This window comes from Sminthopsis crassicaudata, chromosome 1, assembly GCF_048593235.1.
Source record: "Sminthopsis crassicaudata isolate SCR6 chromosome 1, ASM4859323v1, whole genome shotgun sequence".
Taxonomy (NCBI): Eukaryota; Metazoa; Chordata; class Mammalia; order Dasyuromorphia; family Dasyuridae; genus Sminthopsis; species Sminthopsis crassicaudata.
Genome location: NC_133617.1, coordinates 144,183,596 through 144,199,320, shown reverse-complemented (window position 1 = coordinate 144,199,320; position 15,725 = coordinate 144,183,596). Strand labels below are relative to the sequence as shown.

Sequence of the window (15,725 nt, the reverse complement as noted above, 5' to 3'; positions counted from 1 at the left end):
TCAAAATTACCTCTCAAATTATACTCATACATGAAAATCATTTGAAACTCATTTTATAGAAGGGTTTTGGTTTTTTTTGGGGGGAGGATCTGTATTTTCATTGATTTGGAGAACTGCAAACTGCCACTTCCCAGACCCATTTCCTTTTTGTGTGTTATCTTCTTTCCTTAGATAGTAAGCTTCTAGAGAGAAAGGCACTTTTAAGGAAAAAATTATATCCACCGCACTGAGCACAAAGCCTAGCACTTAGTAGGCACTTAATGTTTACCGTTTGACAGGTCAAGTTTCCCAAGTTGCCTGGATCATTAGGGGAAAAGTAGCTAATAGTCAGGGGCAGAATTTTAACCTAGATCTTGCTGATTCTTCAATTGCCTCTCTATGTTGGTTCTGTATTATCGGATCATAGATCAAACTGTAAGAGTGCTCAGAGGCTTTCTTGTCCAACTTTCTCGTAAAAAAAAAAAAGAAACCTTGGGTCAAAGGTTGTGACCTTTAGTTAAGAATTTTTTTAGTAAGTGACTGCATTATTTTTACGAAGACAATTCTTTGTGACCTTGAACAGATCTTCTATCTATATTCTGCAATTTCTTGATCTATAGAACAAAGTAGGGGGAGGGGGACAGACTAATTTATTCATAAAGGACCGTCGAAGGTCGGGACGTTGAAGCCTTTTTTCTTGGTAATCAGTGAAATCACGTGTCTTCTTCGCATTTCTGGATTTCAGGAATTGAATGAAGTTGCAGAAGAACAAACAGTCCGATTTCAGGATAGCCCTAAGTAATGACAGCAGAGAAATAACTTTAAAATAAATTCGACTTAAAATGAGTTTTTGCCCAATTTTCGAGTTTGTAAAACGTGAGTCTCCGACCTAGGGCTGGGCTGGGGAGGAAGGGGTTGATGGTGTAGTTTGGGGGCCGGAAGAGAATTAAAAGTCATTTTTAATAAGAACACCTCCAAACTGGATTTAGGCCCCGCCCCCTCCACCGCTACCCGGGTTTGGGGCTTCCCTCGGTGCTTTCCCAGTCTCTCACTAACACCTTTCCCAGGATCCAACAAAAGCAGGGCCGCCCCATGCTGCACTGCGGCCCCCAATTTGGCGAAATCTGTCCCTCTCCCAAAAAATCCCCTTTCACCTGCGCACTCCCCAATCCCCCCAAGCCTAGAGGATCAAAGCAAAAGGCAAGGCCATTCAGCAACCGGAACTTGGACTCGCGCGCAGACGCTTAGCTCCGCCCTCCACCCAGTCCCACGTGACTCCACCCAGTCCGTCTCGACCCGCCTTTCCCTTTCCCCTCCCCACTCCGCCGGCCTCGCCCCGCCCCTAGCCCTACGCGGCGCACCCCGCCGCTCTCTCGAGCCGCCATTGTTTAGCCGCGGGAGGAGGCCTGGTCCCTGGCGCCGGCGCCGACACGCCGCTTAGCGGTGGCCCCTGGAGAGGCTGCCTGCTCTCCCCTCTGCTCCTCCTCCTTCTCCTCCTCTTCTCCCTCCTCCTCTTCTCCCTCCTCCTCCTCCTTCTCCTCCTCCTCCTCCTCCTCCTCCTCCTCCTCCTCTTGGCGGCGAGTGAGTGAGGCTGCCTGGGGGACCCGGGAGCAGTCCTGTTCCCCCCGGCGGCTGTGGCCGCGATGAGGTCGGCCTGAGCGGAGCGCCCGCCAGCCGCCTCTTGCTCCCTCTCTGTTGCCCTCGCTGCCCTCGGCCCCTCGGCCACCTCGTGCGTCCTCGCTCCCCGGCGGCTCCTCGCGCCGGGCCCCGGACCCCCAAGGGAAGATGGCCGCGGAAGCGGCGCGGAGCTGGCTGGACGCGCTGGCCCAGCAGGCCGAGGAGGGGTCGGCCCCGCTGCGGGAGCTGCTGTCGGCCGGCCTCTACCTGCTGCGCACCGAGCTGGGCCTTGACCTGGGACTGGAGCCGTACAGCTATCCGGCTTGGGTGATCCTGCTGGGTACGGCCGCGCTCGGGCTGCTGCTGCTGCTCCTGCTTGGATTGGGATGGGCCGCGGCGTGCGCCGGGGCCCGCCAGAGGCGGAGGAGCCCGCCCCGCCGGCGGGAGGAGGCGACGGCCTCGGCCCCGGCCCCGGCCCCGGCCCCGGAGGACGGAACCCTTCTGAAGAGCCTCAAGAGCGAGGATTCGAGGAAGAAGAACCGGAAGAGACTGGCCGAGAAGCCCAAGGTGAGACCCGGGGCAATGAGCAAGGGTGGGAGCTGGGGACCCCGACCCTAGCAGATCCTGTGCGCCGGGGCCCGGGAGAGGAAGCGCAGACTTTCCCAAACGGGGATATCGTGGGGTGGAATTGGACGTGGACGTGAACTTGGGCCAGAGGTGGAGCTGACACTCGGACCGGTGAGGCCAGTGGCGGGGAGTGGACAAAGAGAGCCGCCGAGGCAGGCCACTGCCGGTTTTATGGGCCCCTGTGACCCCTGAGCCTCTTCCTAGGCCTAGCTGACATGTGCAGGCACTGACACTGGAATGGGACGTCATGGTAGTAGGAGGAAGTTGTGTGAAGACGAATTCTGGCTTGGGCGAGCAGAAGCCAGGAGAGGTGCAGTTTCAGTGTGTATATTTAGAAGGTGCCTCCTGAGGAGGAAGACACGTGGAGGACACGCTAAGCGTCTGAGCTAGCTAGCCGTGCCCACCCCGCCAGCCTTCCATGTTGGAAGGGAAATGGATGCTCTCCCAGGATGAGTACTCTGGCACTGGGCATAGAGCTGTGCCCACCGCAGAGAGGACGGGGACTTAGGCCCAACACCTTGGCCCAAATGGGCCCATCGGAGGTCAGGATAGCGATCCCTCATGCCTTGTTCTAAACTGTGTGTCCCCCAACTTTGGGAAGTTGTGTTTCATGGACTCAAGTAAAAGTGGAATGACAGAGCAAAACACTGGAAGATGCGGGCACTCCCCGGGCCGACCATGAACATAAACTCTTTTATTATGTTTTTATGTGGCAATAGTTGTGTACTTCCACATTCTCCTATGTATTTAAAAAGATTGCTTCCCTAGTTGTGGACTTGCAGCCAGTTGGTTAGAGATTACATACAAGGGCGAGGGAAAGATAAAATTTTGTCCTTCAGAATATATTAATATAATTATATATTTTATATATACACATAATTATATATATAATAATATAACAATAATGGGATGTATTCTCTGCCTATCAATATGAACCTAATAATGCTGTAGATAGACTTTTAAGTAGAAAAGTACCTGTCGTATTTAGAATATGAGTGTTGTGATAGAGATACAAAGTGTTAGGGGAAAAGTACTAAGTTGGCCACTAGTGAATTCTATTTTTTTGTTATTATTGAAACATGTAAAGAATTTTTCACCTGGAGCTTGGTTTTTTAAAAGTTGCTAAAGATGAATGAAAATAAAATTTTGATGTTATCATTAATGAGATGTGTGTTCATGTATAGCAGAGATCCCTGCTTTCAAAGAGTTTATGATAGAGAATAAAGCAAGGAGGAATAATGTGGTTTTTCCTCAATGGTTTCTTGTCGTTCACACTGACCCCGTTGAGCCCAGATCCTGAAGTGGTTTGCCTTTTCCTATGTTAGCTCATTTTACAGGTGAGGAAACTGAAGCAATCGGGATTGAATGACTTGCCCAGGGTCTCACAACTTGTGTCTGGAACCTTATTTGAAATGAGACTTCAGAACTGGCCCTCCATCTATTACGCCATCTAGCTGTCACCTCAGTTAGTCATTCCCATGGATTGACCTTGGCTGTTTGATGAATGAGTGTAGTATTCATATATGTAGATAAAGTACAAGGAAACTTAAGAGTGAGTGTTCAATCCCTTCATTTTACAAATAAGGAAACTGGCTTAAATTACTTGGCCAAAGTATTTTTTTTTTTAATTGTCTATAACGTCTCATTTTCATTTATGTATTAGCACATCAGATCAGCTACAACTTTTCAAATTTATGTACATTATCTGGGCATGCTGCTAGAAAATGAAAAAATTGAAAATTCTTACAATAATATGTTCAGATTTGATTATTGGTTTATAATAAAGTGGTATAAATTGGTAATTTCCCCAAATGCCAAGCTGTGTTTGAATTTGGAATAAAGGTCCCCAACTTGGTGTCATCACACCAACATTTTTTAAGTAGAGGAAAACCTACAAGAATTCATAGTTTGAAATATTCTACGCTTGGATTTTTATCAAGTCAGTAAAGATATTGCAATTTCAGATTGTGTAGCAGGGGCAGCTAGGTGGCACAGTGGATAGAGCATTAACCCTGAAGTCAGGGGGATCTGAGTTCAAATTCGGCCTCAGACACTTAACACTTCCTGGCTGTGTGACCCTAGGCAAGTCACTTAACCCCAATTGCCTCATGGGGAAAAAAAAAACAAAAACACAAAACCTCATCATTCAAATGAGATGAATTCTTCCAGACTGATGAATATATTAATGAAAAAGTATTTATTTAGTGCTTCTTATGTACAAAAAGTAATATGTTGAGTTCTAGACAGTCTGCTCTCAAGGAACTTACTTTCTGTTGGAGAAATAGCTCCTATAGGTTTCTTCTGGAAGGCAGATGGAGAGGCCTCATGGTTCTTGGGCTTCAGCTGCCAAGCAGAAAATAATACATCTTTATCTTTAATGTTTTCCCCCCCTTATAAAACAATATTCATTTCTGATGTTGTCATTTAACAATGCCAGACAAATTTGGTGAGGAGGACATTTTGGGTGATCTTCAATAACTTTGGTTGTAGAAGCAGTAGACAGGTATGGGGGAGGAGACAGCCATTGAAGAGTGCCTAATATGTGATGGACATTGCTAGAAAGACAAGAAATAAACAACCCTACCTTCAAGATGCTTTATCTTCAATGAATATAAGTGTAGACATACAAAATAAATACAGGGTAGTTTTGGAGGGAAGCCTTAGTGTTAGAAAAATATCTAAAAAGATCTCATACTTCGAGGGAAACTAGGAATTCACAGAGGTACAAAGGAAATTCATTCCAGGCAAATGTGGAGCACAGGGGAAAGGACAGAATGTTGCATATAAAGGACAAGTAAGTCAGTTTACTAAGAACAAAGATTGCATGAAGGAGAGTAATTTATGATATGAATAGTAGGTCCACTGAATCCAGGTTGCAAATTCCTTTACGTAAGAAACAAGAGTTTATATTTCATCTTAGAAGCAAATAGGAACCATTGGAGTTTATTTAGCAACATAAGGCAGATTGAGAATATTACTTTGGCCACTATAGATAAATTAGAAGTAAGACTACCTAATAAACTATTATCTGGAGAAAGGAGTAAATGAGCAGGTGTGATGAAAGTGGAGAGAAAGGACAATGTGGGAAGTCTTCTGGAGATGTGTGACAAGTTTGGTGATTGATTTTGGGGTGTGGGAGAATCTGTCCTATCGATCGATCAGTAATATATCCTCAGGCATCCTCAGCAATATATCATCTTACCTTGATGATAGTACCCTTTACAGAAATAGGGAAAATGGGTGGATCTAAAGGAAAAAAAAAATTGAGTTCTGTTCTGGATATGTTGAGTTGCTCATACCATCTTTAGAATAGTTTAGTGTAGAATTGTGTCATGTATTTGAGATATATATATATATCTATAGATATATATATCTATATCTATATATCTATATCTACATATAGATATATATATATCTTCTCAAAGATGACAAGTATCTAATGGGTCTCTATCACTATATGCTGTCTCTCCCTTTACTCTCATCTTTAGTGCTAGGAGGGGAAATAGATACATCTGTGTATGTATGCAGTTAGGAGACAATATGTCATGTACATATACTTTTTTTTGTTGATCTAGACTTGTGATGTCTAGTAGTAAAATCAAGAAGCATTTATTAAGGACTTCTTTCTTATGTGCCAGATAACTACTAAAATACTTGAATTACAAACATAATTAAAAAAGAAAGACAGCTTCTACCTTCTAGGAGCTTACATTCTTATGAAGGAAGATAACAAAACAGTTGAAATGTGTGGAGGATTATTTAGGAGCTTGGTGAGGGACATCCAAGTGAAGCATTGTCCTCAAAATGGAGGCTTTAGGAAGAACAAACTAGTGGGAAAAGAAGGCAGCTGAAGGATGATGACAAAGGCCATCGAGTGAAGTGTAGCTGGTATGAGGAAGGATAGAGTCTTTTTCAAAATGGAGGTCCTGAGTAATTTGCATAGAGGACTCCCAAGAAATGAAACTTCTCTACCGATGTAGTCTCTAGGAATCTGTTTTGCTACTAGAAATTTGATTGTCTTTTGTTAGGGTCATTAATGTTTCATAAATGGAATTTTAATCCTGTTCTTCCTAACTTACTTGGCATATTTACTTTGTTAGGAATATAATAATTACTAAATAAATTCTTGTTTTAACTTTATTTACCAAGATGGTTTTTCATTTTTGTTCGTTTTTTGCACACCACGATCCAAATACTTTGGACTTTTGTATATAAATATTTTGAATTTCATATGAAATAACAAACTTAAAATTTCTTAACATAAAAGCATTTTCTTACTATTATCCATTTGCAAGAAGTTACACTAGGCCCTTTGCCAAAAACTTTCCATCAGCCTGTAGTGCCTTTGGTTGTATTTGATAACTTCTTCCTCATCTCATTTAGAAGAGAATGTTGTAATGGTTTCACTCATCTTAGTATGACAATAGATTTGTAAGTACATCTTCTAAAACCTCTTATCGAACCATTAGGATATTTCTTGAGAGCAGTTGATGTCTTAAAAATGTTTTCCAGGAGAGAGAGACCTGGTTGTTGGAAAATCCCTGGACTTGGGGTCAGACCATTATCAATTCATATCTTTGTGCATAGCAAGTCACTTAACTGCCTGAGCTTAGTTTCTCAGCTCTAGAATGGGTGGTACTCATACAGTGTACTTTTAGAGTTTGGGGGAGGAAACTACTTTGTAAACCTCAGAAGTGCTATGTAAATGTGAATATTATTTGGCATTTATCAATTTTTAGGAGGACATGTGGCTTAGTGGATAGAGTATTAAACTTTGAGATAAGAAGACCTGAGTTTAATATTCTGCCTCAGAGAGAAATTTGTTCTGTGGCAAGTCATTTAACCTTTTTCAGCATCAATTTCCCATTATGTAAAATGGGAGTTAGCAAAGCAGAAGATTGCTTACTTTATACCTTACAGGATTGTGTTCTGTGGATCAAATGAGATAAGGTGGTTGTTCTTTCTCAAAAGGACCAAAATGACATCATTATGTTAGTCAAGTTACAGTGTGGCTGATCAGACCAACATGAGCTCAGAATGCTCTACCACAAGTTGGGCACAATTAGGCCATGTGAACATTTGGAGTACATTTTCTAAACTTGTGCATTTCGTGTTTCTTTTTATCTAACTCAATTCTGTTTTGCCCATAGAGCACAGCACCTTCTCTGAAGCATGTCATGCTTGGCAGTCCTGTGCCAGTGTGTCCCGTGTCATGCAAGCAATTCCAAAGTTTTAAAAGAGACTTTGAGAGAATGTACTTGTATCTTTTTTTTTTTTTTTTTTTCCTAATTACAACGTGAGCACTTGTCTTGTAAGTCTCTGTAAAATAGTTTTTTTAGACAGGCTACATTTGGCATTCAAACAGTGCAGCCAGACCATCAGAGTGTAGTAGAGTTTAAATGCTTGGCAGCTTAATTTAAGAAAGGTCCTCAGTGTCTGGTATCTTATCTTGCCAGGTGATCTTCAGAATTTTCCTTAGAATACTCATATAGAAGCCTTGTTTTCTATCATGATGCTGATAAACTGTCCAGGTTTCATAGGCATACAAAAATGAGGTTAGCACAATGGTTCTGTAGGCCTTCAGTTTGGTAGTCAAATATTACTCTTTCCTCCCCTATTTTGGAGCTTCTCAAACATTGAACTAGCTCTGGCAGTGTGTACAATCCTGGAATGTATACTGCCAAGGTAAGCGAACTTTGAGTATTCAAAATTTCTATTTGCTATAACTTAGGATTCCACACATAGTATGGTGCTAGCTTGTATAGTCCATGTATTTTTTTGTCCTTAATTGTGGGCCTGCATCTTAGTACCTTTGCAATCATCTAGGACATGGAATATTCATAAGAATTCTACAACTTGAAAATTGGCTCTCTAAAAGATGGGAAAAGTTTTAGCAGCTCATGAAGAATGAAATCAGCAAAACCAGAAAAACTATAAACATATCTTATACACTACAAATGAAAATATAGCCAATCAGAGAGGAAACAAGTATTTATTGAATGCCAGGCATTGTGCTCATTAAGTGCTTTACAAATATATTATTTGTTAACAGTGATTAGGTGATTTGCCTATAGTTACAGGGCTGGAAGTATCTACAGCTAAATTTGAACCTGGGTCTTACTGATTTGCAAGCCCAGCCATCTCTGTGACCAAGAAGTCACCTAATTGGTTTCAATGTAAATTGAAACTAAAAGGAAAATTGAACCAGAGTGATCATCCTGGAGTACAGAAATTGAAGCACCCTCTTTCAGCAGAAGGCCAAGGGACTTGGAGGATCACAATATGTAAACTGTATACAATCAAAGTTGAGGGCACCATGATGAGTGTTTTTTCTTAGCTCTAGCTCTTTTTCTTTTTTGTAGGATAGAGTTGAAAGTAAGAGGGAGAATATTTCAGAAATGGCTAATGATAAAGCAAGATACATCAAAATTAATTTCAAAAAAGCAATGCTGGTATAAGCTATCTATTTGAATAGGAATCAACTATTCATATCATTTGGGCATAAGTTGATACTTTTATTAGCTTCTTTTTTATTTTTATTATTTTTTTTTAATTTAAAATTTTTTTTATTAATTTTATAATTATAACATTTTTTGACAGTACATATGCATTTATCCCTTGTACTCCCTTCTGTTCCGAATTTTCCTCTCCTTCCCTCCACCCCCTCCTCTAGATGGCAAGCATTCCCATTCATATTAAATATGATTAACTTCTTTTTTTAAATATAGAAAGTAATTGAGAGCAGAAAAATTAAGTGCTGCCAATAGTCATTATTCAGATGCAAGTCTCTTCTAGGACAGTGCTTTTTCCATACTATGCATCAACCACATATCAGGTGTCAATAAAGAACTAATGAGTAGTGATCACCTTGATTCCCAACTCCTATGAATTCAGTTCACCAAGTATTCCTTATCTGCTATACATGAAAGAGATTATCCTCTCTGCTCTAAAAGGGTCAAACAAGCTAGTTCACAACCCCAAACGAAATTCAAGTTCCATTGAATTTTTCTGAGCTTCAATTTCCTAATATATACAATGAAGGAATTTGATTTGATCTAAGGCTTCTTCTAGTTTCAAGTCTTGAATAAGTGATGTAAGCTAGTTCTCTCGTAGAAAGTGGTAAGCACCAAAGGTACTATTGGTATATAAGTAAGAATTTAAGATTAAATAAAATTTTAAGTAACTTTTCTAATGTTTTTTCTAGGTGCTTTATATATATATATATCTTAACTTTTACATAGTTATCCATTGTACTTTAGTTAAGTGATGCAGTGGATAGAGCACCAGCCCTGAAGTCAGGAGGACCTGAGTTCAAAGCTAGTCTCAGACATTTAACACTTCCGCAGTGTGTGATCCTGGACAAGTCACTTAACTCCAATTGCCTCAGCCAGAAAAAAAAAAAAAGGAAAGAATACTGGGTGATGTGAGAAATTTATAGGTAACATTTGGATTGTAATGTTAATGCTGTCAGTTACTGCTTCAGAAATTATAATATGTAGAATTGTTTGGGGAGTAAAAGCACAAGTTATGTTGACTAAAGAAATTGTTCTGTGAACATAGCTTTTGATTAGAATTTAATAGTCTATTGATTAGAGGTGCAAATTAAGACAACTTTTAGGTACCATCTTACCTCTCAGATTAGCTAAGGTAAAAGATAATGATGAATGTTGAAGAGAATGGGAAAACTGGAACACTAATGTACTGTTGATAAAAATTGTGAAATGATCCATTAATCCTAGAGAACAATTTGAAACTATGCCCAAAGGGCTATAAAACTGCATATCCTGTGACCTAGCAGTCTCACAACTGAGTTTATATCCCAAACAGATAATTAAAAAAAGAAAAGGTCCCATATATGCAAAAAATTGTTTGTAGTACCTCTCTTGTGTTTTATGATAAAGAACTGAAAATTGAGTGAATGCCCATCAATTTGAGAATGGTATATGAAGGTAATAGAATATTATTGTTCTATAAGAAATGAGCAGGCTGATTTCAGAAAAGCCTGGAAAAGACTTAACATTAATTGAAGCAGAGTGAAAACAGGGGCAATGTTGTACATGGTAACAATAAGAATGTGTGATGGTCAACTGTGATGGGCTTGGCTCTTCTTAACAATGACGTAGATTCAAGGCAATTTCAATAGATTTGGGTTGGAAAATGTCAGTAGCATCCAGAAGGTGGAGACTGAAGGTGAATCAAAGCATAATATTTTTACCTACCTTTTTTTTTGCTTGTTTTACTTTCTCATAGTTTTTTTTTTCCCCCTTTGGGTCTGATTTTTCTTGCACAACATGACAAAAATGGAAATGTGTTTAAAAGAATTGTACTTTGATACTTGGTAATCTATATCAGATGGCTTGCTATCTTGAGTTAGAGGGAGATAAAGGAGGGAGGGAGAAAAATTTATAACACAAAGTTATAAAAATGAACGTGGAGCAGCTAGGTGGTATAGTGGATAAGACCACCAGCCCTGAAGTCAGGAGGACCTGAGTTCAAACGTGGACACTTCCTCGCTGTATGACCCTGGGCAAATAAACCCCAATTGCCTTAGCCAAAAAAAAAAAAGAAAAAAGAATGTGGAAAACTATTAGATGTATTTTGAAAAATAATTCTATTGGGCAAAAAAAATAAATTAAACAGATACTCATGACATTTTAAACCAATGCCTTGTTCAGGACTATGCTTATCCCCCTCCTATTTATATAACTTTTTTGGTCTTTCATAGCACTTTTCTCACTTTTGACATTCATCACATACTTCTTTGTATCATAATTTTTTTTTCTTTAATTTAATTTTTATTTTATTTTATAATTATAACTTTTTTTTTTTGACAGTACATATGCATGGGTAATTTTTTATAACATCCCTTGCACTAACTTCTGTTCAGATTTTTTCCCTTCCTCCCCCAACCCCCTCCCCCAGATGGCAGGCAGTCTTATACATGTTAAATATATTACAATATATTCTAGATACAGTATATGTGTGTAGAACCAAATTTCTTGTTGCACAGGAAAAATTGGATTCAGAAGGTAAAAATAACAGTTTACACTCATTTCCCATGTATCATAATTTTTTTTTTTAACCTATCATTTAAATGATAAGCTTCACAAGGACAGGAATTATGCTTTAGAAGTCCTAGGAAATGTAAAATCTAGTTCAAGGTCTTAGATTACATTATCAGAAACCAGTTAATGACCGAATGTTGTAATGTTGAATCTAAGAGATGTGCTAACACTAAAAATTGGTATAAGTATATATATAGCATTATGTTATCTTAGATCTGGTTTATTTATCTTTTTGCCCCTTGAAAAGTGGGAAAGTGACTATCCTTAGTCATGCAAGAATGCACATTGAGTTTCTTGCCCATCTCTAAGCCATAGCTCCAAGTAATAGAAACTTAACATGTTATTACAGGAAAAGAATGATAAATTTAGAAGCTAGAAGAGCCCCACCAAGATCTCTTTTTTAAATGTGAGGAAACTGGTCCATATGGGTACTAAGGTCATGCCAATAGGATTTAAACTCAAAACTCCTTGTAAATCCAACACTCTTTCCACTGTACAGCCTGCTGGTCACTCTGGTAGATAGATGATAGTGTTTAAATTGTTTTGCTAGAAAAATTAGACTTTCTGATTTCTGTATTTGATAAATTTTAACATAATTTGAAGTCAAGATTTTTCAATTTCTTGTTTGCAATTTAACTGCAAATGGGACCCTAAATTACTCTAGACATCAACTGTTAAATTCTATGCATACCTAATATTGTATGTAATCTATATTGCTAGATTCTTAGGATGAATGCTATTGGTGCTGTGACTTAGATTGCCCAACTATAATGTAATTTTATTCAAGCACAGCATTTGAATAAGTAGAACCAAAGCTTATAGTTCTCAGTTACATAAAACAGTATTCATAAAACAATAATGGCATTCTTTACACCATTTGTTTATTAGCTAAGGTTTTTGCCCAGTCTTCTAGCTAATTGCAGCTACTATCAGATGAGAGGAATGGAGGACTGAAACTTTCAAATGATTGTTTCCTTTGTCTTTATTCCCATGAATATGTTGTAACCATTTGGAATACATTTGTGAAAAGTATATATTTTTAAAATTAATTTTACAATTATAACATTTTTGACAGTACATATGCATAGGCAATTTTTTACAATATTATCCCTTGTACTCCCTTCTGTTCTGGATTTTCCTCTCCTTCCCTCCACCCCTAGATGGCAAGCATTCCCATACATATTAAATATGTTATAGTATATCCTAGATACAATATATATGTGCAGAACCAAATTTTGTTGTTGTTGTTGCAAAGGAAGAATTGGATTCGGAAGGTAAAAATAACCTGGGAAGAAAAGCAAAAAATGAAAACAGTTTACACTCATTTCCCAGTATTCCTTCTCTGGATGTAGCTGATTCTGTCCATAATTGATCAATTGGAATTGGATTAAATCTTCTCGATGTTGAAGATATCCACTTCCATCAGAATACATCCTCATATAGTATTGTTGAAGTGTATAATGATCTCCTAGTTCTGCTTATTTCACTCAGCATTAGTTGATGTGAGTTTCTCCAAGCCTCTCTGTATTCATCCTGCTGGTCATTTCTTATAGAACAATAATATTCCATAACATTCATATACCATAATTTACCTAACCATTCTCCAATTGATGGGCATCCATTCATTTTCCAGTTTCTAGCCACTACAAAAAGGGCTGCCACAAACATTTTGGCACATACAGGTTCCTTTCCCATCTTTAATATTTCTTTGGGATATAAGCCCAATAGTAGCACTGCTGGATCAAAGGGTATGCACAGTTTGATAACTTTTGGGGCATAATTCCAGATTGCTCTCCAGAATGGCTGGATTCTTTCACAACTCCACCCACAATACATCAGTGTCCCAGTTTTCCCACATCCCCTCCAGCATTCATCATTATCTTTTCCTATCATCTTAGCCAATCTGACTAGTATGTAGTGGTATCTCAGTGTTGTCTTAATTTGCATTTCTCTGATCAGTAGTGATTTGGAACACTCATATAAGTAGATATAGTTTCAATTTCATCATCTGAAAATTGTCTGTTCATATCCTTTGACCATTTATCAATTGGAGAATGGTTTGATTTCTTATAAATTAGAGTCAGTTCTCTATATATTTTGGAAATGAGGCCTTTATCAGAACCTTTTAACTGTAAAAATATTTTCCCAATTTGTTACTTCCTTTCTAATCTTGTTTGTGTTAGTTATGTTTGTATCATATATAGTTTTCAACATTCATCCTTGCAAAACCTTGTGTTCCAAATTTTTTCTCTTTCCCTTAGACAGCAAGTAATCTAATATACATTAAATATGTACACTTATTGTATATATATTTCTACAATTATGCTGCATAAGAAAAATCAAATTAAAAAAGAAAGAAAACAAGCAAAGAATAACAAAAAAGGCAAAAATACTACCTTGTGATTCTCACTCAGTTCCCACAGTCCTCTCTCTGGGTGCAAATAACTTTCTTCATTCTAAGATCATTGGAACTCGCCTGAATCACCTCACTGTTGTTACATGAGGCTCATGTGGGTCCCTTTCCCTCCTTTAAGATCTCTTGGGGATATAAGTCTAGGAGAGAGATTGCTGGGTCAAAGGTTTTACACAGTTTGATAGCCCTTTGGTCATAGTTCCAGATTGTTCTCCAGAATAACTGGATCATTTCACAACTCCACCAACAATGTATTAGTAGTGCCCCAGTTTTCCCACATCCCCTCCAACATTCATCATTATCTTTTCCCTATCACCTTAAATTATTTTGAGAGTGTGTAGTAGTACCTCAGAGTTGTCTTAATTTGCATTCTTTGATCAACAGTGATTTGGAGCATTTTTTCATATGACTAGAAATAGCTTTAATTTGTCTGAAAATTGTCTGTTCATATCCTTTGACCATTTGTCAATTGGAGAATGGCTTGTATTTTTATAAATTTTGAATCAGTTCTCTAGTTTAGAAATGAGGCCTTTATCAGAATCTTGCCTGCATTGGCTTTGTTTGTACACACTTTTTAACTTAATATAATCCTAAATTTAGTAATGTACTTGAGTTCTTTTTTGGCCACAAATTCTTTCCTTTTCCACAAATCTGAAAGTTAGACTATCCTTTGTTCTCCTAATTTGGTAACATAGAAATGCTGATGATTTATGTGGATTTATTTTGTATCCTGAAACTTTACTAAAGTTGTTAATTGTTTCTAGTAGTTCTTTAGTTTATTCTCTAGTATCTGGCGGTGATCTTTAAACTGAGCTAAATTGAGCCTCCCTAAATCATAGAGTAGGAAAAAACCCAGTCAGTGTAGTGAGGACTTGGAAGAGCCCTGCAATTTAAACATTGTAAGCTAGAATCCTTTCTAAGTTAATAGCTACACAAAGTGCTATTTTTTTTGCAGGGCTCCTTGTGCATTATTTCATTCAATTCTCATAGAACCTTATAAGGTAAATGATGTTATACTCATTTTGCAAATGAGGACACTCGAGATGAGAGATTCCATCACATGCCACAGTCGCACAATTAGCAAATGTCCAACACAAGATTCAAATCAGGGTTTTCAGGACTCTTAATTCTTGCATTGTAATGCCAGAGAAGCTGAGGCAAGATAGAGATTAAAGAGTTTTTAATATTTTATTAGTTGGAGAGTATGATTGGCTGGACAGAACTCTCCTCTCAAAGTATTCAGTGGCAAATGTGAGAATCTCAGGCTTTTTTATAGGACTTTGAAACAAAGAAAGAAAAGAGCAGGAAGTTTCTGGGCCATAAATTTGGGAGCCAGAGTCAGAATATCTGAATAAATAGAAGTATAGATATCAATGTGGTATCCGAGATAGTTTTATCTTTTGGAATATTTAGAAGAGGTAGTGCCAAATTCTTGAGGACAAAAGGAGTTAGGAGTCAGAAAGTCTAAACTCCCCCTCAGCTAGAGTCTTACATTAACAGTTTATAACCTTAGAGTAAGTGGCCCTCATTCTTTTTTTTTTTTAAGCATTTTTAAAAATTAATTTTTATAATTATATAATTTTCTTTAGCAGTACATATGCATAGGTAACTCAAATTATTTATTTATTTATTTATTTATTTATTTACTTACTTACTTACTTACTTACTTACTTACAACATTATCCCTTGTACTCCCTTCTGTTCCGAGTTTTTCCCCTCCTTCCTTCCACCCCCTCCCCTGGATGGCGGGCATTGCCATACATATTATATACCTTATAGTATATCTTAAGTACAATATATATGTGCAGAACCAAATTTTGTTGTTGTTGTTGCAAAGGAAGGATTGTATTCACAAGGTAAAAATAATCTGGGAAGAGAAACAAAACAAAAACAACAACAAAAAAAAAATGCTCACAGTTTACACTCATTTCCCAGTGTTCCTTTTCTGGATGTAGCTGATTCTGTCTATCATTGATCAATTGGAATTGGATTAGCTCTTCTCTATGTTGAAGATATCCACTTCC

General features: G+C 38.4%; 1 protein-coding gene across 5 annotated transcripts in view; it reads left to right on the top strand.

Annotated features, from left to right (window-relative positions):
• The first annotated feature begins 1,531 nt into the window (after positions 1-1,531).
• The window catches only part of MTDH (metadherin), a 62,023-nt gene continuing 47,829 nt past the window's right edge, over positions 1,532-15,725 (top strand). For 2 of the 5 annotated variants that reach the window (XM_074268886.1, XM_074268868.1), the window contains exon 1: positions 1,532-2,163. In XM_074268886.1, coding sequence (XP_074124987.1) covers positions 1,765-2,163 — 399 coding nt within the window. In that variant the 5' untranslated portion in view covers positions 1,532-1,764. The remainder of the gene's footprint in view (positions 2,164-15,725) is intronic. The other 3 variants (XM_074268894.1, XM_074268861.1, XM_074268876.1) reach the window with 2 other exon arrangements.